Source organism: Prionailurus viverrinus, chromosome B4, assembly GCF_022837055.1.
Source record: "Prionailurus viverrinus isolate Anna chromosome B4, UM_Priviv_1.0, whole genome shotgun sequence".
Taxonomy (NCBI): domain Eukaryota; kingdom Metazoa; phylum Chordata; class Mammalia; order Carnivora; family Felidae; genus Prionailurus; species Prionailurus viverrinus.
The window spans coordinates 18639142-18663092 of NC_062567.1; the positions used below are offsets into that span (position 1 = coordinate 18639142).

A 23951-nucleotide genomic window follows, 5' to 3' on the forward strand; every position below is an offset into this window, starting at 1 on the left:
TCTTCCAGGGAATCATTGACTGGGTGCAACCTTAATTAACTAATTACCCGGGGGGAGGGAGGGGGGCGGCAGGGAAGGGGGGGGGCAGGCAAAAACCCTGGGAAGCCAATCTAACCTTGTTATGTGAAACCTGAGTATTTGCAATGTTTTACAGATATCAAAAACTAAACTTTACACAAAACCCTGTCCAAATACAAATTTGATATTGGGAAATCTTTCATAAATAGAAATCAAACAGCAATGTTCGTATCATGCTTTTCAGACTGGCTAAACACTCAGTTTATCACTGTGTCCTCCTCTGTGTGAAGCATGTGCACTGTTCCCACCGAATGACACAGATTTCAAAAAAATAAGTATGATTAATTAGATAAGATAAGTGACTGATGTAAAAAGTTCCTTCAGCAAGCTCTCTCTTTGGGCTTTTCCATGCGGTAAATGTTACAAAACCCTTTAGAGGCGAGTTTTAAGAAATCCAGCTGGATGGGCTTCTTTTTCATTTTTTAATTTCAAACAATTTTCGTTCCCTTTTGAAAATTTTAAGGAGTCCGGTCTAATAAAATATTTAAAAGAGAAAAAGAGGGAAATTATAACCGGTGTGCATGATACGTAAAGTTAATCTCAAGTGGAGAATATACCACGTGGAAAGGTGATATAAAGGAGCACTTGCAATAAAAATATTAACAACAGAAGTGCATGTAATAGAAGTACTGGTGAACTAGAAAAATATATTTCACTTTACAATCCAGCCAATTCATACAAATATATAAACACTAGCTTACATCATCTCCTCCCATCCCCCGCTCCGGTCTCCTTTTTACTTGCTGTTTAAACATTAACTTCTGAGTCTCTCCAGCTGACAAGGCACACAGTTAGGCTTTGGCCACATCAAAACAACAATCATTCTAGTCAGAAGGAAAGACTGTGACCCTAACAGAACATCTCATTGAATGATACCTCTGTGAGATCCTGTCTGCCTTTGTCTCTCCTTTACAGTGTATTTTCTATGGGTGAGACCAAGTGGTTGTTTCTGCCCCTCATGGCTATGACCTTGAGGTCATATTTCTATGACCTCCCAATTTCTATCTGTAAACTGAGCACACTGGAGTTTCTAATCTGCACTTGCAGGACTTAGTTAGGGCCTTGGGCTTGCTGCAGGGATGGGGCAGCTCTCCCAGGGGCTGTGATCGTGAGATTAGAGACTCGGTTGCTCTGTCCCAGTCACCGACCTTGCTCTGCAGTCCTGCCATCTGCTCAGAGCCTCAGACCCGGACTCTCCTCAGCCACCATCGCCAAGGGGACTGACACCATCATGGCGTTGATGGCGCCTTCTGAAACAGGACACTGCCTCGGCCATAGGCTCCCTAAATCCCAGGTTTGGGCTACAATCCCTCCATCCAGTCTGGCTGCTCTATCCATTCGGGTCGGCCAGCCCCACTGCACACTCACACCAGGGGGTGGGTTTTTCATTTTGTTTTTTGCACACACACACACACACACACACAACCCCCAAAATCAAAACAAAACAAAATCAAAACACATACAAACAAATAAAGCAAACAAAAAACCAAAAACTTCCCAAGAACTGGATGCTAAACATCTCACTTCTAGAACCCAGGCGCTGGTCAGCCCTGCACCAAATGTCCCCCCAAATGTGATTCTCCTCCTTCGGAAATTACACTGCTTTCCAGTTGTGCACACTTCCTAACTTTGTGCACAGTGGCGGTGCTTTCAGAGGAGAGTATCTGTCTCAGCTCCGGGGGGGAGTGACTCTTTCCCTCCACCTGCATGCTTACTCCTCTGCTCGGGAGGAACAGGGAGCCATCTGGCTGGTGAGTCGGGCACGAGAGGCCTGCACCTCTGCATTTAGAATATGGATGAGCCCCGAGGGCAAGAATCAGCTTTGCTCCTCCGGGTCCCAAGCGTTCGGGAAGCAGATTCTGCCCCCCGTGGGGGAAGGAGGAAGAGCAGGGGAACGCGCAGAAAGGAGAGTTTGGGAAATGCTGCGCGTTGCCTGTGCGTATCGCCAACCGGCTTCTAAGCTTTCTAAAAACTCCAACGGAAAAAGAGTTTTGACTAGGCATACCATTCACAGTGCCCCCGGGCTGGGTCACTGCTGGGAGAATTACGATCCCCATGACTCACAGCAGAAAGGTCCCTTCAGGATCATAGGAAGGTGGGGCTCCTGAGATGCAGGGAGGAGTGTCTCCTCAGTGCCCGCACAAGAAGCCGACAGGGTGGGTTGCACATCACAAAGCTACTTCCTAACATGGTCTCTTGTACGGACCAGCAGTACCGCGGCAGGCCCGGTAAAAGCAACTCTGATTGGTGCCGGTCTAGCGGATTAGGACAGGAAGAGTGTATATTTCATGCGTGCCTGTCCCTGACGGTGTGAGTTAATCCAGCTGTCAATTTAGAATACTATGAGCGAATAGGGGCGCCCGGGGGGCTCAGTCGGTTGAGCGTCCGACTTCGGCTCAGGTCGTGATCTAGCAGTCCGGGGCTTCGAGCCCCGAGTCCGGCTCTGCACCCACAGCTCAGAGCCTGGAGCCTGCTTGGGATTCTGTGTCTCCCCCCCCCCTCTCTGCCCCTCCCCCGCTTGCGCTCTGCCTCTCAAAAATAAACAAACATTAATTAGAATACTATGAACAAATGGACTGTGTAGCCTGCATGCCCTGAAAATTCAGGGAATTTTCAGTAAGCTTTTGACAGATATCGGGCAGTAATGAGTTAGAAATTATACCCCATAGAACGTGCTTTGGACATGACTTTTCTATCCTGCTAATTTAATAGAGACCCACTAAGCCTTAGTGACGAAGCTAATAAACCACCAACCAGGGGACAAGGGTGTCATCCTCTTGGGCAGTCAAGGGGCCCAACAAGGACACCTTGGTGCACAGAAGAGTAGACAGAGCCCTGCCCAGCTGCACGCACAGAGAGTAGGGGACCTGGCGGGTGAGACCGGCTGCCTTGCTGATGCTGGCCGTGAGGTCGCAATAGTGCCCGCAGAACGGCGGCCCTTTGTGGACCAAGGCGTCATGGCGTGTGGTCATATGAGAAGTTCTTACCACAGGCTGTTCTTCCTTGGCAGATTTCTTCGGAGTCTTAACTTTCTTGGTCTTAACAGGCGCTAAACTGGAGGAGGGCGAGCGTGCCCTTGAAATGGTTCCAGGCCTGGATGGAATCCTGGGTTGTGAGGACCACAGAGACAAAGAGGTTTCTTTCTCCTTGAGGGCTCTCCAGCTCTGGCACACAAAAACAACCAACTTTGTTATTCTCACTTCACGCCTCCGATTCACGTCTCTTTCTTTTCCTCCCTTGAGCGGGCATTTCAGGCTAAAGTGTTCAGTCCCAAAGGGCATGGATCTGTTCCTTTTCCCCGGTCCCACACTCCCCGTTGGCCTGATTTAATTTGCAGGCTGGGTCTGTTTTTCCACTCCTCCCGCTGATGCTGCTGTACTGAGAAAAACATACCAACAAATTCAATGTTTCCTGGCAGCAGCTGGAAAGGCGGGGGTGGGGTGAGGAGTGGGGTGCAGTGACAGCTTGTATTGGATTTGTAGGGAGCTCGGGGAAGAGAAGGCAGGAGGGAAGGGACAGGAGTCTGAAGAGACAGGGCACGAGCAGGGGAGGGGCAGAGAGAGAGGGAGGCACAGAGCCAGAAGCAGGCTCCAGGCTCCGAGCTGTCAGCACAGAGCGGGGCCCGAACTCACGGACCGCGAGATCATGACCCGAGCCAAAGTTGGAAGCCCGACCGACTGAGCCGCCCAGGCGCCCCCAGGCTTGCCTTCTTGTCAGCTTACACTCCTCTCACTGATCTCAGCCTTCCGGCTGCTGGTTTCCCACCCACGCTTTTTTTTTTTTTTTTAAGTTTATTTATTTATTTTGAGAGAGAGAAAGCACAAGTGAAGGAGGGGAGAGAGAGAGAGGGAGACACAGATTCCCAAGCAGGCTCCACACGGTCAGCGTGGAGCCCGACGCGGGGCTCGAACCCACGAACCATGAGATCATGCCCTGAGCCAAAGTCAGACACTTAACCGACTGAGCCACCCAGACACTCCCACCATACACACTTTTAAGCATTTTCTCCTTCAGACTCAGATCTTGGAAAGTGAAAAGTCTCGGTGCGGTATGCAGGCATTCTTCCACCCAGATGACAAAATGAGACACGCACAGAATAAAAGACAAAAAAAGAACTCAAAGTTAAACGCAAACCTTGACACTTAGGCTCTCGATCCTCTTCCTTGTTTCCATGTCCTCCTTCTGTTTATTAATCTGTGAAATGGAAGGCCCGTATCATCTGTTATCATTTGCAAAGATTCAAAAGAATTTTCTAGAAAACTTCCTCAAGCAATGAAAGAATAGAATTGTAAACCCCTTGACTGCTAAAACTATGATGAGGATGTAAGGTTATAATGCTGAATATGAATTAGAAGATAAATTTGTACCCAGAAAAAAAACACTTAAAAGAGGTGAACAGAAAGAAATAAAATTGTAAATGTTTAAAGTCATTAGCATTTGTTCATTGCTTTAAGCATAATAGAGACTATAGAGAAATATATATTGTTTGCTTTTGTGGTAATAATTTGTTTCATATATTATTACGATAGCTATAAATCCCAGGTCTTATAAAATTTGCAAAGAAATTTCAGATAATTCAATAGCCAGACTTCAATCATATAATGATGAAATTTTGATTTAAAGAATCAATTCTAGGTTCCAGGCATAAAAGGCTTTTTATCATATGTATCATTGAGATATAACTGACATATATAATGCTTTATTAGTTTCGGGTCTGCAACGTAATAATTCAAAATTTGCTTCTATTACAACATGGTCACCACAATAAGTGTAGTTAAAACATCCGTCACCACACAGTTACATTTTTTTTCTTCTGGCGAGAACATTTAGGATTTACTCTCTTAGCAACTTTCAAATATACTATACAGTCTTATTAACTATAGTCACCATGTTGCATGTGATGCTCCTATGATCTCTTTTTATCTCATAACTGGAAATTTGTCCTTTTTGACCACCTTCACCCATTTCACTCACGTCCCACCCTACCCTCTGGCATTTCTAAGTTCATTTTCTCAGGTTTGTTTTTAGATTCCACCTATAAGTAAGGGGATACAGTCTTCCTCTGTCTTTCTCTGATTCACATCCCTTTGTATAATTTCCTTCAGATCCATCTGTGTTGTTGCAAGGGGCAAATAATATATCATTAATGCATGCGTCAATCATATTAAGCTTTTTTCATATTAATTTACGAGTAATGCCAGTGATTTAAAAAAAATTTTTTTTAACATTTATTTATTGTTGAGAGACAGAGCATGAGCAGGGGAGGAGCAGAGAGAGAGGGAGACACAGAATCCGAAGCAGGTTCCAGGCTCTGAGCTGTCGGCACAGAGCCCGACGTGAGGCTCGAACCCACGGACCGCGAGATCGTGACCCGAGCTGAAGTCAGACACTTAACCGACTGAGCCACCCAGGTGCCCCAATGCCAGTGATTCTAATTCTGGCTAATCTTATGAAAAATGAGAAATACCTCTAGCCATTCATCTCACTAGCGTCTCACCGACTACAATGGATTTTCAAAAGTAGTTGTCACCTACAGATAGAGCAGAATTCAACCGAAGACAGGTCTGTGTCATGAACTCTTGAGGTCTGGGAGGATGGTAACTGGTGTCCATGGAGCGCTGCATTTGGGGAGAACTGGGCAGGTGTGCTGAGATCAAGGAGAACACACAAAGCTTGGATTTTATTTCAAACGCAGGAGGGCACCACCGAATGACTTTAAGTGTGTGGGGGTGTATGTGTGTGACATGATAATATTCACATTATGAAGGCGTAATTAGGTGGGGGCTACACTTCTGGTCACGGCTGAGTAACTGCCGTAAAACCAACCCTCCTGCAGATGACAACTATAAACTCTGGAGAAAAGTATACAAAAGCAATTACTTGAAGACAATGGCTTTAAACTTGAGAGCAGTGCCCGGTCTGGCTGGCGGGGGGAGTAACTAAAACCGAGGGGAAACCCTCAGCCTTTCGGGATTGCTGAGGACACAGTTCAGGACAGCCATAGCCAACGAAAGTCCCAAGGCAAGGAGACCCCGAGGAAAGTCAGACTGCACGGCCCCAAACCGTGTGCGTAAATTTCGCCTAATCTCCAGCTGATGCCTGGGCGATGCCTGCAGCGAAGGGAAGCTTTGAAGATGGAATTAGGATTGGTGGCCATGTCGCCACCCACCGCCTGCAACACGCGGCTTGCAGTTTGATTGCAACCAAGTTCATTGCCTGCTTTTCAAAATTTATTTATTTATTTATTTTTCTGAGACAGAGCGTAAGCAGAGGAGGGGCAGAGAGGGGGACAGAGGATCCCAAGAGGGCTCTGCGCTGACAGCAGCGAGCCCGATGCGGGGCCCCAACTCACAAACTGTGAGATCATGACCTGAGCCGAAGCTGGACGCTCAACCGAGTGAGCCACTCATTGCTTGATTCTTAAAAATGACATAGAGGGGCGCCTGGGTGGCGCAGTCGGTTAAGCGTCTGAGTTCGGCCAGGTCACGATCTCGCGGTCCGTGAGTTCGAGTCCCGCGTCGGGCTCTGGGCTGATGGCTTGGAGCCTGTTTCCGATTCTGTGTCTCCCTCTCTGTCCGCCCCTCCCCCGTTCATGTTCTGTCTCTCTCTGTCCCAAAAATAAATAAAAACGTTGAAAAAAAAAATTAAAAAAAAAAAAAAGAAAAAAAAATGACATAGAACATTCGTAATGTCCTTACAATCCCCAAATGCGCCACACAACAAGGGTGTGTGGTTGATCTATTTTCAAGGAAAAGCCTGTTAACAGACTGACACTTGGACGGTAGCTGAATAATAGTGGGATGACGTCTCTGAAGTGCTAAAAGAATGAAAGAGAACCCCACACTGTCGACTCGGGATTCTGTGCTGAGAGAAAGTATCTTTCAAGGTCGAAGGTGAAAGAGGGGCACCTGGGCGGCTCAGTCACTTGTGTGTTGGGCTTCAGCACAGGTCATGATCTCCTGGTTCGTGGGCTCGAGCCCCACGTTGGGCTCTGTGTTGACAGCTCAGAGCCTGGAGCCTGCTTCCGATTCCGTGTGTGTGTCTCTTTGCCCCTCCCCCTCTGTCGCTCACCCTCTGTCTCTCTCTCTCTCTCTCTCAACAATAAACATTAACAAAAACAAAAAAACAGAGGGACAGCGGCACCACCGCGGTCCTGATCTATGAGAAACGCTAAAGGAATCTCCTCGGACCGAAGAAAATCGATCCCAGGGACAGCCTCCAATCTTTAGGAAGGAATGCAGAGCATCAGAAATGGTGACTAGGTAAGAGTATTCTGTTTTCATTTCTTTCAAATACATACAACTGTTTAAAGCAAAACTTGTAAGAAAATAAAATAAGAAAGCAAAAATTATAGGGGCACCTGGCTGGCTCAGTAGGTAGAATGTTCCGACTGCTGACTGTGAATTCAAGCCCCTTGTTGGGTATACAGATCACATAAACACACAAATAAAACTTTAAAAAAGTAAGGCAAAAATTGTAATTGTGATGTAAATAGAATACATAGAACAACTTTCACTTGAAGAATGGAGAAATAAATCTATATAAACAAACCTACGTATTTCAGGTGTACTATATGTTACACGAAACGGCCCTAAATTAACTCTAAGCCAAACGGCAACAAGTTAAGGATGTAAATTATAATTGCTACAGTAACCACTGAAAGATAGGCAAAAAGCCAAAATGATAACAGATAAATTAAAATGGGATTCTAAAACATATTAAAATAAAGTAAAAATCAATCAATCAATAAAGGAACAGAGGAAAAATGACAATGCAAAACGCAGAGGGCACATGTAGAAAACAAGTGATAAAATGGTAGACCTAAATCCACCCCTATCAATAATCACATTGAATGTTGATAGACTAAGCAATCTGGTTAAAATGCTGAAATGGCTGGAATATGGAAAAAAATCAAGAACCAATTTTTTCTGTCTATTACATAAGCACTTTAAATATAAATACACAAAGAGGTTGGAATACCACCCATCAACTTGGCAGAAGATAAATCATTTTCAGGTATATATGGTACAGTCCCATGATAGACTCTGTGCTTTTTGGCATTGAAAGAACTGCCAACAGACTGATAAAAATTCAAATCATACAGAGAAGGTTCTCTGATCACAATGGAATTAAACTAGAAATCAATAACAAAAAATATAAACAACACAGTTCTAAATCACAAAGGAAATCAGAAATTAGAAAATTTTCCACACTGAGTAATAATGCAGGATATCAAAACGTGTGGAAAGCTGCTCAGAGGTAAATTAATCGCTTTAAATGCTCATATTAAAAATAATAAAAAGCCCGAGATCAATTACCTAAAGTTCCACCCTGGGAAGGTCAAAAGAGAAGAGCGGGGGCGCCAGGGTGGCTCAGTCAGCTAAGCATCCAACTCTTCATCTAGGCTCAGGTCATGATCTCACTGTTCATGAGATCAAGCTCCTCCCTGGACCCTGGCTGATAGTGTGGAGCCTGCTTGGGATTCTCTCTCTTCCTCTCTCTCTGCCCCTCTCCCACTTGCATGCTCGCTCTCTCTCTCTCTTTCAAAAATAAATAAATAAACTTAAAAGAAAAAGCAAGAGCGAGGTGCCTGGTTGGCTCAGTGTGCTGGGTGTTTAACTTCAGCTCACGTCATGATCTCGAGGTTCACAAGCTTGAGTCCCTCATCAGGCTCTGTGCTGGCAGCTCGGAGCCTGGAGCCTGCTTTGGATTCTGTCTCCCTCTCTCTCTGCTCCTCCCTCACTTGTGCTCTGTCTCTCTCTCTCAATAATAAATAGTTTTTTTTTAATTTGAAACAAGAAGAGCAAAGTAAACAAAAAGGAAATAGAGTTGGAAAAAGGACAGAGGTCAGAGCGGATATCAATGAAATAAAAAGAAAAAAATAGAGAAGTTAGAGCCAAAATTAATTTCTTGAAATGATCAGCAAAATTGATAAACCCCCATTGGGCTGATCAAAAACATAATTTACTAATATCAGGAATGAAACAGGATTCATTATTTCAGATCCTATAGATATTAGAAGGATAATGAGAGAATGTTATGGAAAACCTCCTACCAACAAATACGTAATTAAATGAAGTGAACAAATTGAATCACACAACATAACAAAACAGAAAAGGAAATAAAAAACGTGAATAGCTGTAAGCTATTCAAGAACATGAAACCGTTATCAACAACTTTTACATAAAGAAAACTCTAGGCTCAGACAGTTTCACTGGTGAATTCTATCAAACATTTAAGAAAGAAATGACAAATCTTTACTAACACCGCCAAAATTGTTTTCAGAAGACAGAGAAGACATATTTCTAAATTCCTTTTATGAAGGCTGCATAACTGTAACTCAAAACACACACCCAGAGAAAGAAAGAAAATTTAGAGACCAATGTCCCTTATGAGCATAGATTCAGAGTCCTCAGCAAATTGAATGCAGTAGCATATAAAAGGTCTAAAACGTCATGACAAAGAGGGGTTTATCTCAGGAATGCAAAATCGCTTCAACGTTCAAAAACCCAGGTATTTCGCCACATTACAGTACAAGGGAAAAAATATATCATCATTTCAATAGCTGCGGAAAAAAGCATTGGACAAAATTCAACAGCCATTCATGAAAGAAACTCTCAGAAACCGAGGAATAAAAGGGAACTTCCTCAACCTGACAAATGGCTGCCATAAAAACCTTATGGCTAAATCATACTTAATGATGACACAATAAAGTATGCCCTAAGCCTGGGAATGAGACAAGAATGCTTCTTCTCACCACTGTTACACAACACTCTATTGCAAGTCCTAGCCATTGTCATAAAAGGTAGAAAGATCAGAAACAAATAAATAAAACTGTCTCCGTTTACAGAAGACCTGATTGCTTATATCAAGAATCTGCAGATTGTTTACATTTGAAGAAATCTATGAAATTATTATTGTAACAATCAAGTGAATCTAACAAGGTGCAGAATACAAAGTTCATATAAAATAAGTTGTATTTTTATAGACCAGTACTAAACAAGTGGAAATAAAACCTAAAACCAATTCCATTTCCAAGTGTATTAAAAACGGTAAGATACTACGGAATAAACTTAACAAAAGGTGTGCAAAACCCCCTACACTGAAATTGACAACATACTGCTGACAAAATTAGAGAGGGCCTAAATAAATGGACATATGGAAACAAAAATTAAAAATGCAACGCAATTTGCAACTGCGCCAAAGGAAACATAAGTAGATATAAATCTAACCATGCATACATTCTGTATGCTGATAATTATAAAATGCTGATGAAAAAACTCAAAGACTCAAGTAAATAAAAAGACATACTGTGTTCACGGATTAGACAACTCAATGTACTACCTAATGTCAATTCTCCCCCAAATTGATCTCTAGCTTAATGCATTTCTATCAAAATCCCAGGTAGGTTTTTTGCTGACATAGACAATTTTATCCTAGAGGTAAGGCCCTAGAACAGCTAAAATGATCTTGAAAAAGAAGAATAAATTAGAAGGACTCACTTTGCCTGATATTAAGACTTATTATATAGCTGCAGTAATCAAAGATCTGTGGTACTCGTAGAGGACTAGACCCATAAATCAATGGAACTGAACAGTAAATCCAGAGATAGAGCCACGCAAATATTTTCACTGATTTTTGACAGAAGTGCAACACCAGTTCCTTGGAAGAAGAATAGCCTTTTCAACATTTAGGGCAGGAGCAATCGGACATCGGTAGCCACCAAAAATGAACCTCATGTAAACCTTACATCTTACACAAAGAGTAACGCAAAATGGATCATAGACCGAAATGTAAAATATAAAACCATAAACTTTTAGGGAAAAAAAAAAGTAAGAGAAAATCTTTGGGATCTAGGGCTAAGCAAAGAGTTCTTGGACATGATACCAAAAGCACAATTCATGAAAGGAAAGATTGATAAATTGGACTCTGTCCTACCTGAATATACTCAGGCTGGTATGACAAAATACCACAGATTGGGTGGCCTAAAGAGCAAACATTTATTTGTCTCGGTTCTGGAGGCTGGGAAGTTCAAGGTCAAGATGCCAGCAGATTTGGTGGTTAGTGAGAGCCTGCTTCCTGGACTACAGACTGCGGTTTTCTCCCAGTAGGCTCACTTGGCCTTCCATCAGTGTGTGCACGTGAAGTGAAGTGTTGGGTGGGTGGGGAAGGAGTCAGAGACAGAGAGATCAAGAGAGTTCGAGAGAGATCGAGAGTTCGAGAGAGATCGAGAGATCAAGAGAGAGAGAGAGATCGAGAGAGAGAGAGAGAGAGAGAGAGAGAGGGAGAGAGAGAGAGCGCACTATTATCATTATTATTTACTTCCTTTCTGGTTGATTTGGGTTTATTTTGCTCCTCTGTTTCTAATTTCTTGCAGTAGACGCTTCAGTTCTTGATTTGAGACCCTCCTCTTCTCTACTGTAAGCATTTAGAACTATATTTCCTTCTCAGCACTGCTTTAGCTGTGTCTCATATATTTGATACGTTTTATTTTTCATTCTGTTTTTTGTACTTAAAATTGTATTTCGGGGCGCGTGGATGGCTCAGCCAGTTAAGCATGCAACTCTTGATTTCAGCTCAGATCATAATCTCACAGTTCGTGAGTTTGAGCCCTGCAGCAGGCTCTGCACTGACAGAGTGAGCTCACTGACTCTCTCTCAAAATAAATGAACTAAAAATAAAAAACGTTTTTTAATTGTAGTCTTCCTCTATTCCCAGTTGGCTGAAAGTTTTCATCATAGTGTATGTTGGACTTTCTCACACGTTTTTTCCTACATCTCTCTGCCCTTTGGCTCCGATATTTTATATTTTTCCTATATACAAAATCCTCTCCTATACCTTATTCTAGAAATTCTGTGGTTTTAGCTATTACATTTAGGGTTGTGATAGATTTGAGTTAATTTTTATGTGAGGTGTGAGGTAAGAGTTGAGGTTCATTTTTTGTTTATAGCTATCCAGGTGTTCCAATACCCTTTGTTGAAAGAAATATCCTTTCCCACTTGGATTGTCTGGGCACAGATGTCAGAAATCGATTCACCACACGTGACCCGCTGACTCTATTTCTGGGCTCTTTATTCTATTCCATCCACCTATATGCTTATCCTTATGCCAATATCATTGTACCTTGACTACCGTGTCTTTAGAATAAGTCTTGAAAGCAGGTTGTATGAGTCTTTTAGCTTCGTTCTTTCCCCAAATCGTTTCAGCTATTCAGTGTCCATTGCATTTCCACATACATTTTAGAGGAGACGGTTGATTAATAATAATTTTAAAAAAGCCTGCTGGCATTTTGATTGGGATTGTGTTGAATCTATAAAACAATCTGGCGATAACCGAAAGCTTACAATATGCATTGTGCCAATCATGAATATGGTATGTTTTTCCATCTGTTTAAGTCTTAATTTCTCTCCGTAGTGCTTTGTATGGCTTTGTACATGTTTTGTCAAATTTATCCATAAGCGTTTCCTATTTTTATGCTATTATAAGTTTGGTGGGTTGTTTTCATTTCAATTTTTGATTATTTATTGCTTGTAGACAGCACTACACTATTTTTATATCTTGATCTTCGTAACCTTGCTAAATTCACTTATTAATTCTAGTAGCTTTTTGGTAAATTCTTTAGGATTTCTTATAGAGACGATCATGCCATCTAGGAATAAAACTTCTTCCTTTCCAATCTGGATACTATTTATTTCTTTTTCTTACATTATTATACTGGTTAAATCCTAAAATACGATGTTGAATAGAAGTGATAAAAGCAGACATTCTTATCTCATTTTTAAAAATTTTTTTTAATGTTTGTTTATTTTTATTTATTTAAAAAAAAATTTTTTTTTCAATGTTTTTTTTTTTATTTATTTTTGGGACAGAGAGAGACAGAGCATGAACGGGGGAGGGGCAGAGAGAGAGGGAGACACAGAATCGGAAACAGGCTCCAGGCTCCGAGCCATCAGCCCAGAGCCCGATGCGGGGCTCGAACTCACGGCCCACGAGATCGTGACCTGGCTGAAGTCGGACGCCTAACCGACTGCGCCACCCAGGCGCCCCTTAATGTTTGTTTATTTTTGAGACAGAGAGAGACAGAGTGTGAGTGGGGAAGGGGCAGAGAGAGAAGGAGACCCAGAATCCAAAGCAGGCTCCAGGCTCTGAGCTGTTAGCACAGAGCCCGACGCGGGACTCGAGCTCATGAACTGTGAGATCACGACCTGAGCTGAAGTCGGACCCCCAACCGACTGAGCCACCCAGGCGCCCCTCTTGTCTCATTTCTGATCTCAGTTTCAGTCTTTTCCCATGAAACGTAACAACGGTTGTCTAAGTGTTTTGTAGATACCCATCAGCAGCTCTATTCCCATTTTATTGAGAGTTTCTATCACAGATGTACATTGGACTTTCTCAAATTCGTTTTCTACCTTTATCTGTCCTCTGGCTCTCACATTTTACATTTTTTCCCATATGCAAAACACATTCATCCCCACCCAAGGCCTCCCCCAAATCCCATCCTGTAATGGTGTCATCTGGAAGCCCGGATGTCATTGTCTAAATCTGGTCCAGGTGCAGATAGTCTATCTTGATCCAAAGATCCAGGAACCAAAAAGACAAGTTATCCAGTCCCCATAGCCAACCTACCATAGTGGGAGACAGGCTAACCACGAGACCCCCTCTCCTACCCAAAAAGGAAAGAATGGAAGGCATATAACAATGACTGATATAGCACTTTTGTTTCTCACACACGTTCCTTATTTCCTGCCGACTTAGTTTTGGTTCACATTCGCCCTGCAGAAAAGGTCATTGGTTCTTAGCCTCACGTGGGAGATTACTACCACCTCTTCACACACACACACACACACACACACACACACACACACACTAGCACGCCCAGCCCTGTGGCTTCTGTTTCGGGTTTGTACAGGCTGGTGAGTGCCCTAAAGGGACACTTAGTCTGGAGTGCTAAGTTCTCCCTTGACATTTGATTTGACCTGGCATTCCCTCTCTTGTCAAGCCTTTGGTGCTTTATTTATAAAGATGTTTATAATACTTTATCTAAAATTTTTGTTTTCTTTTCTCTGGGAGTTGGTGCGAATGCCTAGCTTATTTGATAGTTCCCCCCACCAATCAACACAGTGTGTGTAAGTTTGGGCTCTCTTTCCCAACAAGTTTGAATTTTCCTTCCAAATACTCTTAATATGTTGGAGTTGATACGCAGAATCACGTCTGTTCTCAGGAGGAGCTCTCAGGTCTCTAGCCATCAGGGGAACCCCCCATCCTGGTTTGCCTAAGGCTGAGGGGTTTCTGGATACAGGACTCTCTGCACTAAGCCTGGGGAAACTCTGGTCAAACCAGGATAAGTGGGTCACCCTCTCAACGATGACCCCTTCTTCAGTAAGTGTAGGTGTGAATAATCCACCTCTCTTTTCTCGGAGGAGGAAAGGAACCACCACAGTCTCCAGTGGGAAAAATGAAACCCATAGCCCAGCAGCTACTTATCTGTCCTCCACCTGACCAGTAGATGGCTCAGCTGGACCCAAGTGAGTTCTCTGGGTGACACTGATGGCATTGGTGCCACTTCCCTGAGCTCACGTCTCGGTGATCGTACCGGGGCATTTCCCTGGCCGGAAGCTCCCGCTACAACAAAGTGCACTGGATGGTCCCAGTGCCCTTTCCGACTTCCCCAATAAACGTACAAAGTGCTACGGAGCTGGGATTCCTCTCCCGCAGCACTTTCCATGATTCATCCTGCCGACCTAGCCCAAGACCACCTTGTGGTGCAATAAGACAAGATCAAGGGAGAGTGTCCTCTCGTTCATTTTACTCTTGTAAATTGTTATTAATAAACGTTATATATTTATACCACACAAACTAGCGGTACTTATGGCTCTGCCCCTCGCCCAGCATCTAGGATCACAACAGCACAACCCAGCAGCGGGCGTTACCCACCGTGAGCGCTTACTCCAGCTACGACCATATGAGAGATACATGACAATTTCCTCAAATGGAAGTCTGGAGCTTTCTGCCTGCCCTCAGCATGAATGGCTTCTGTTCATTGAAACGTATCAGCGTGACACTCTGACAGGGAGGTGTCAAGGGAGAGAGTCAGGAAATAAGTGAATTCAATAAAAACAAAGGAGAGAGAGGCTCAGGACTAGACCAGAACAAAGACACTTCCCTTAATCACACCTGGCTAAGAGTTTTCCCTTAGTAACCAAGGCTGCAATTTTCAATGTACGGTCCAAGAATCCATGGGGTTCCCAAGATCTTTAGGGCTTTCACAACGTCATTCTTATTTTCATAATAATACTAAGACAATGGTCACCTTTTTTTTTCACTCTCATGGTCTCACCAGTGCCGGGGGGAGTTTTCCAGAGGCTCTGTGATGTTTATCATGACAGAATGAATGTGGAGACAGATATAAGGATTCAGCTGTCTTCCGGTAAGCCAGATGTTAAAGAAATTTGCAAACATGTAAGGCAACACCACCCTTACCAACCTTTCTCGTTTCGGAAAATATTTTCATAAATGATGCTACTTATTTCAGCATGTAAGAGGCTATTATTGTTATTTTTAAATGAATCAAGAAATAATTTGACTCTGTTTTCACTTCACATGCAGCAAATATTAGCCGATAAAACCAATTTGAACCAAATCTCCTTAGGGGACTCAGTAATTTTTCAGAGCAAAAGGGATCTTGAGACCAAACATTTTGAGAAACAGTGGAACAAAACCTATAAATTAAGACTGGAAAGTACACTGTAGTTCGTTGATATAGTGTGTGGCTATGTCACATACATGTATTAACAGTATTACCTGCTTTTTAAAAAACCTTTTTGAATGTTTATTTTTGAGAGCGAGAGCTTGAGTGGGGGAGATGCGGAGAGAGAGACAGAGACAGAGACGGAGAGACAGAGGATCAAAAGGAGGCTCTGCACGGAAGGCACAAAGCGCAATGCGGGGCTCGAACTCATGAACCGAACCCATGAGATCAGGACCCGAGCTGAAGTCTGATGCTCAAAGAACTGAGCCACCCGGGCGCCCCAGTACTACCTGCTTATTAAACTCTGGGTAGTTCAGGTCATAGTATGGGTTAAGTCATTTTCAACTAATCATTTTTTTTAAGTTTATTTGGGAGAGAGAGAGAGGGCGGGGGGGGGAGGGGCAGAGAGAGAGAGGGAGAGAGGGAATCCCAAGCAGGCTCCACGCTGCCAACACAAGGCCCGATTCGGGGCTCCAACTCACGGACTGAGAAATCACGACGTAAGCCGAAATCAAGAGTTGGACGCTCAACTGACTGAGCCACCCAGGTGCCCCACAGCTAGCCACTTTTGAAATTCACTCCTTCACGTACTCATAACAAACGTTTGAGTCTCTATTCTGTGGCAGCCACCATGATAGGCTTCGGACAAGACGCAGCTCCTGCTTTCCGGTAGCTCACCGGATGGAGACAGCAGAGAAGTCAACGGGCCATCTGTACACAGTGCGAGGGGAGCCACGAGAGGGGGACCGTGTGCTATAAAAACCTACATAAACACCTCATCCAGTCTGGGGCAGTAATGGGGCGGGGTTCCCAGAGATGTTATCTGACCTCTGACCTGAGGCATGACTAGGAGTTAACCCAGAGAGGGCGCTTCGGGAAGAGGAAACCAGGGAGAAGAAACAGCCCTCTGAGATAGTTTGCAATACACCTCCCGACCATAGGCAGACAAATGTGTCTGCTCATTTCAGAGGGGGTGAATTACTGCCAGGGCGTGTGGGCTTCGTGGTAACGGACTTTGAACAACACCTGCTCAAAGGAACATTCCTTCCACAAGGTCTGCCCTCCGCCTCTGTGACTTATAAGGAGATTATAAAGGGCTACCAGATGTCCGGGACTGTGTGGAACACATTTTCTTAATGGTAGGCAGGATCGGGGAACTTGTTCCTCTCCCTGCCACGTATAGAGGGAGGCAGTCACCCTGAGCCACTAGTCTGTCGTGCTCATCTGCATTAAGAGTCACTATTCTTGGGGCACCTGGGTGGCTCAGTCGGTCAGGTGTCCACCTTCGGTTCAGGTCTTGATCTTACAGTTCGTGAGTTCGAGCCTCGCATGGGGCTCTGTGCTAATAGCTGTGTGCTGACAGCTCGGAGCCTGGAGCCGGCCTCAGATTCTGTGTCTCCCTCTCTCTCTCTGCCCCTCCCCAGCTCATGCTCTGTTTCTCTCTCAGAAATAAATAAACTTTAGGGGCGCCTGGGTGGCGCAGTCGGTTAAGCGTCCGACTTCAGCCAGGTCACGATCTCGCGGTCCGTGAGTTCGAGCCCCGCGTCGGGCTCTGGGCTGATGGCTCGGAGCCTGGAGCCTGTTTCCGATTCTGTGTCTCCCTCTCTCTCTGCCCCTCCCCCGTTCATGCTCTGTCTCTCTCTGTCCCAAAAATAAATAAACGTTGAAAAAAAAATTAAAAAAAAAAAAGAAAGAAATAAACTTAAAAAAAAAATTGTTAGAAGAGCCACTATTCTCCAGAGCTACGATGTAAATACAGTTTCGCACAGATCACTGAAAGCATGGCCCAGATTCCAGAATGGTGCTCAGCCCTAGGGCAGCAATTGTTGGCAAACCGTGGATTCTACCTGTGGGACACCAGCTTCAGAACAGCAATGGTACCAATGAGAAGTCCTAAACTTTATCAAATATACAGGCCGAGGCACAGAAATTCAATCTTATGTCTCATTACAGTAAATGTCTGAGTCACCAAAATACTGGTTTCCTCATTGAATGGCCAAACACTGCCACATTCCCTGGAATAGGACCAGACGCACCCAAGGCATGACTCAGAGGGAACTCAGACAACAGGGAACCCAGTCACAGGATCAAGTCCAACTGCAGCAATAACTCAGGGCTGTGCCCCCAGAATGAGGAGCCAGAGCAACCTTTATAACTCCTTTCCATCTTAAGTCTGGATTGTCCCTAGGAGCCAGGTACACTGGGATGAAGCAGATGGAAAATTAACTGAAATTAAGAGTTCAGTGCTAGTACTGTCCTGATGAGAACACTCCTTTTTTGTTGTTGTTAGCTTCAAGATATATGAAAGTGCAGGATACAAAACCTACATACAAAAATCAGTAGCGTTTTCTATATGCTAACAGCAAATTATCTTAAAGAAAATGATCCCATTTACTATAGAATTAAAAGAATGAAAACATTTAAGAATAAATTAAACCAAGGAAGTGAAAGATCTGTACACTGAAGACTAAAGACACTGATGAAAGACATTGAAGAAGATACAAGTAAATGAAAAGATATCTCATGTTCATGGACTGGAAGAATTAATATTGTTATAAGGTCTATGCTACTCAAAGCCAATGCAATCCCCTATTAAGATTCCACTTTTCACAGACTGTGCTTTTTCCAGAGGTAGAAAAAAACCATCCTGAAACTTATATGGAACCACAAAAGACCCCCCAAAGCCAAAGCAATCCTGAGAAAGAAAAATAAATCTGGAGGCATCACACTTGGTGATTTCAAACTATATCACAAAGCTATAGTAATCAAAACAGTATGGCACCAGCATAAAAACAGACAGATGGACCAAATGAAATGGAATCGAGAGTCCAAAACAAACCCACGAATAAATAATCAACTAATATTTGACAAAGGAGCCAAGAATGCTCAATAAAGAAAATATAGAGGTGCCTGGGTGGCTCAGTCAGTTGAGCATCCAACTGTTGATTTTGGCTCAGGTAATGGTCCCAATTTCCTGAGATTGAGCCCCACATCAGATTCTGGGCTGAGGGTGGAGTCTGCTTAAGATTCTTCCCCCCCCAGCCCTCTGCCCCTCTCCCCTACTTGCACATGCTTCTCTCTCTCGCTCACTCTCTCTCTCTAAAGAGAGAAGAAAAAAGAAAAGAAAAGAGAAAAAGAAAAGACAGTCTTTTCAATAAATGGTTCTGGGAAAATCAGACATTCACATGTCAAAGAATGAAACTAGACCCCTATCTTACACTACTCACAAAAATCAACTCAAAATAAATTACAGACTTAAATGTAAGGCCTGAAGCCATAACATTCCTCAAAGAAAACACAGGGGAAAAGCTTCTTGACATAGGTCTTGGCAATGATTTTTTAGGATATGACGCTTAATGCACAAGTATCAGAATAAAAAACAAACAAGTGAGATTACACCACATTAAAAACTTCAGCACAGCAAAACAATCAACAAAATAAAAAGGCAACTTATGGAATGGTAGAAAATATTTGGAGATCATATATCTGATAAGGAATTAATATTCAAAATATATAAAGATCTCATACAACTCCATAGCAACAAAACAAAACAAACAAAAGAACCCAACAAACCTAAATAACCCAATTAAAAATGGGCAGACGATCTAAGTATACATTTTCCAAAGAAGATATTCAAATAGCCAAGAGGTACCTCTAAAGGTGGTCAATATCCTCAATCATCAGGAAAATGCATATCAAAACATAATGAGAGGGGCGCCTGGGTGGCTCAGTCGGTTAAGCGGCCGACTTCGGCTCAGGTCATGATCTCACGGTCCGTGAGTTCGAGCCCCGCGTCGGGCTCTGTGCTGACAGCTGAGAGCCTGGAGCCTGTTTCAGGTTCTGTGTCTCCCTCTCTCTAACCCTCCCCCGTTCATGCTCTGTCTCTCTCTGTCTCAAAAATAAATAAACGTTAAAATAAAATTTAAAACAAACAAACAAAAAAAAACCCACAATGAGATATCACCTTATACCTGATAGAATGGCTATCACTAAAGATAACAAGTGTTGGTGGGGCGCCTGGGTGGCGCAGTCGGTTGAGCGTCCGACTTCGGCCAGGTCACGATCTCGCGGTCCGTGAGTTCGAGCCCCGCGTCGGGCTCTGGGCTGATGGCTCGGAGCCTGGAGTCTGTTTCCAGTTCTGTGTCTCCCTCTCTCTGTGCCCCTACCCCATTCATGCTCTGTCTCTCTCTGTCCCCAAAATAAATAAAAACGTTAAAAAAAAAAAAAAAAGATAACAAGTGTTGGCAAAAAAGTGGGGAAAAGGGAACACGTGTGCCCTGCGGATGGGGATGTATATTGGTGCAGTGGCTCTGGAAAACAGTAGGGAGTGTCCTCAAAAAAATTAAAAATAGAATTACCATATGACCCAGCAAATCTACTTCTGAGTATTTATCTGAAGGAAGCAACATCACTTATCTCAAAAAGATATCTGCAACCCATGTTCATATTCACAATAGCCAACAAGTGGAAACAACCTAAGAGTCCATTACAGATGAATGGGTAAAGAGAACGTGGCATATATGTATAACGGAATACTATTCCGCCATAAAAAAGGAGATCCCGCCATTTGCAACATCATGGATGGACCTTGAGGGCATTACAGTACGTGAAATAAGTCACAGGAAGAGAAACACCTTATATGTGGAATCTAAAAACTGAACTTAGAGAAACAGATTGGTGGTTGCCAGAGGTGGGGGTTGGGGGGTGAAGGGCGGTGGGCGAAATGGGTGAAGGTGATCAAAATATACAAACTCCTAGTTTTGACAAATGTCCTGGGAATATAATATACAACATGGTGACTATACTTAGCAATACTGTATTGTATATCCGGAAACTGCTAAGAGAGCCGATCTTAAAAGTTTTTATCACGAGCAAAAAATTTTGTAATTAGGTTTGGTGATGGGTATTCACTAGACTTACAGTGGTGATCATTTTACAATATACACATATATATCAAATCATTTTGTTGTACACGAAAAATGAATACAACGTTAGGTGGCAGTTATAGCTCAATTAAAAAAAAAAAAGGTAAGTGAAAGCCACTAAGTGTAGGAATCACAGGAAGATACCAAATTATTTCATATGCTTCCCCTCAAGCCAATCTAAGGACACCGTTGCCCCATATCGCATCGCTTACATACCCTTACTGAAGGTGCCTTTTTACTTGTAGCTCTTTGACTCTTTTTTTTTTTTTTTAATGTTTATTTATTTTTGAGCCAGAGAGAGACAGAGCATGAACGGGGGAGGGTCAGAGAGAGAGGGAGACACAGAATCCGAAGCAGGCTCCAGGCTCTGAGCTGTCCGCACAGAGCCCGATGCGGGGCTCGAACTCACGGACCGCAAGATCATGACCTGAGCCGAAGTCAGAGGCTCAACCGACTGAGCCACCCAGGCGCCCCAACTCTTTGACTTTTTAAACTAGGCTCTTAAGAGGCCAGAAAATAAACTGCGTTGGAGGACAGTAATAGACAAGCATGGAACAAAAACCCTTCAGTGAGAAAGTTTTTTAATTTCTACAAAACGACTCAGCGTCAACTCCACCTTCTCCCACTTCCCCATCTAGGTGCGATCATCAATCCAGAAATCTTCCTTTCTGGAAAAAAGTCCCGTGGCAAGAAACAAAGGAAGCCCACTAGCCACAAAGCCAACCTCCCTCTGAGTTAGTAACGGAATGCTCTGGTGGGAGGGAGGGGGCGCCAGTGACCTTGCTGGGCCCAAAAGCACACCATGGAAACCTTGGACATAAGAAGAACCTTGAGCAGACTCCCTCTACTGAAAACACGAACCCCCAAGCTAGTTCTGAGCCTTCCGGAGGCTCTTGTGCCCGGCCGGGTTTGTGATGCAAGATCTTGCTGCTTGGCAAGAAGCCTGGTGCTCAAAAAACTTCTCAACAACAAAATAAGACGTGATTGGCTCCTCTGCGGGCACCGTAAGAGCACCAGTTAACTGCTTAAGGCTTAAATAAAGAGACAAAGGAAACCTATGGGTTCTGTTCATAGTATTGGCCCAAACTCGCTTTTTTACGATCAAGTCTGATTTCTGACGCCACAAACAGACTGACGATGTAACATTTGGCCCCCATTCTATAGAAACACTGTCGCTTTTCGTGACAATGGGCACATTGAGTTTGTTTTCAGAAGCAACTCCTAGACTTTTGGAGGAATGACAGGAGAGGGGGAGGGGAGAGAGGGAATCAACCAAGTAACCTCAAATAACGGAGACGATTTTTATAGGCCAGGTATCGAAAAGCAGAGGGTTCAAAACAACGTATTTGTTAGCCCACGGTTTCTGTGAAGAGCTAACCATCATTTTGTCCTCGCCTGCATTCCCAAGTTGGTTTCATAGAAGGCTTTATTGTAGCCCCGGAGCATTGTTTGGCATTAATTTCTATGACAAGGAACCCAAAACACATGGTGCTGAGAGCAACAAAACAGAGTTAGGGAAACAGTCATGACTTGGCACTAAGTGTGACGAGCTGTAAAAAAGGGAATGTTTCAATATCTGAAGTGGTGTTGACTTCCTATGAACAACCTTTTCTCCTCTAAACAGTATCATATTCTTTTCAGGCACATTTAGAAGGCAAGTCAAGCTGTGTTTTATTTTTGATTATAATAAACACAGTCAGTTTACTGTAACAAAGACATACTAGTGGTGACCAGTTGAAAGCCGAATTACAACACCATAAGCTGGCGGGGGTGGGGAGGGGTGAGGTGGCGGGGGCCTAGGGGGTGGGTAGTCAACAGATAAAATAAAAGAGCAGCCGTCTGGAAAGTTCTCTTAAAAGAACATAAAAAGGCAGTGTTTTCTTACGAGACTAACACAGAATGGCAAAATGTCTAGCTGGGCTCTTTATTGTGGTCAGTTATGGCAATTTGTAACGAAAAGTAGCAAATCCTTCAAAATATTGGGCTCTCATATTTGCGGTTTTTTTGTTCAAATCTCCATAAAAAATCCTCAAAAATGTTGTACAGTGCTTTAAAGGGTGACACTATTTCAACATGACAGCGTATCGCATTTATTCGCGTACTAATCAAACTGTTTTCTTTTTAAAATTTTTTTTTTCAACGTTTATTTATTTTTGGGACAGAGAGAGACAGAGCATGAACGAGGGAGGGGCAGAGAGAGAGGGAGACACAGAATCAGAAACAGGCTCCAGGCTCTGAGCCATCAGCCCAGAGCCCGACGCGGGGCTCGAACTCACGGGCCGCGAGATCGTGACCTGGCTGAAGTCTGACGCTTAACCGACTGCGCCACCCAGGCGCCCCTCAAACTGTTTTCTTAAGACGATCGTTCGAAAATGTTGCTAGAGACAGGGGAAGGGGATTAAGAGGTACAAACTTCCCGTTATGAAATAAAGAAGTCACGGGGTTGAAAAATACAGCAGGGGGAATATAGTCAATAATATCGTAATGACGTTGTGGGGTGACTCCATTTATTGTAGTGCGCGTAGCTTAACGTATAGATTTGTCAGGTCACGGTAGCTGATACACTATAACACTGTGTAAAAACTTCACTACTATAAAACTTCAGTTTTATAAAAAAACACTACTATAAGTGTTATATACTATAAGTTATATATAAAAACACTACTATAAGACTTCAGTAAAAAAGTTTATACTTATGCATGCATTCAGATTATTCACGAAGGTGAAATAATCGTTTACAGTAAATGGTTACAAAGAAAACTTTCATGATTAAATGAAATTTCTGATTTCAACTTTATTAGGAAATAATGTAAATCACCTTACCATTTCTTGAACTACTGATTTTTCATAATCAAGCTCACATAGTAATCTGTCTCTACCATCGATCAGCTGAAAAAGAATATTACATTTTCATTAAAGAGAAGAACAGAACATCTAAAATTCCTCCTCAGTAGAACTGAGCAAAATGTATTTTGCTTTTAAATATGAGAAAAGGGGATCCTAATAGGATTTTGAAAATTTAAATGTCTGTAGATTACCTGTAATAATAATATATTATTATGTAATTACTATATTTTGACTATAAAAGCAAGCAAAATATGCACAGAAAATGCCAATTTATTTACAATCTTCCTTACCTTATCCTGACAAAATATGACATCAATATGGGGCGCCTGGGTGGCTCAGTCGGTTGGGCATCC

At 43.1% G+C, this 23951-nt stretch overlaps 1 protein-coding gene across 3 annotated transcripts in view; it reads right to left on the reverse strand.

The window, feature by feature from the left end:
- Positions 1 to 23951, reverse strand: part of CB4H10orf67 (chromosome B4 C10orf67 homolog) — a 169470-nt gene that overhangs the window by 68733 nt on the left and 76786 nt on the right. For all 3 annotated transcript variants that reach the window (XR_007154236.1, XM_047868559.1, XM_047868558.1), the window contains exons 8-10: positions 23575 to 23640; positions 4213 to 4272; positions 3066 to 3242 (exon numbers count right to left, since the gene is read on the reverse strand). Coding sequence is in view for 2 of the 3 variants with exons in the window: in XM_047868559.1 (XP_047724515.1) it covers positions 3066 to 3242; positions 4213 to 4272; positions 23575 to 23640 (303 nt within the window). In the remaining variant the exon portion in view is untranslated. The remainder of the gene's footprint in view (positions 1 to 3065; positions 3243 to 4212; positions 4273 to 23574; positions 23641 to 23951) is intronic.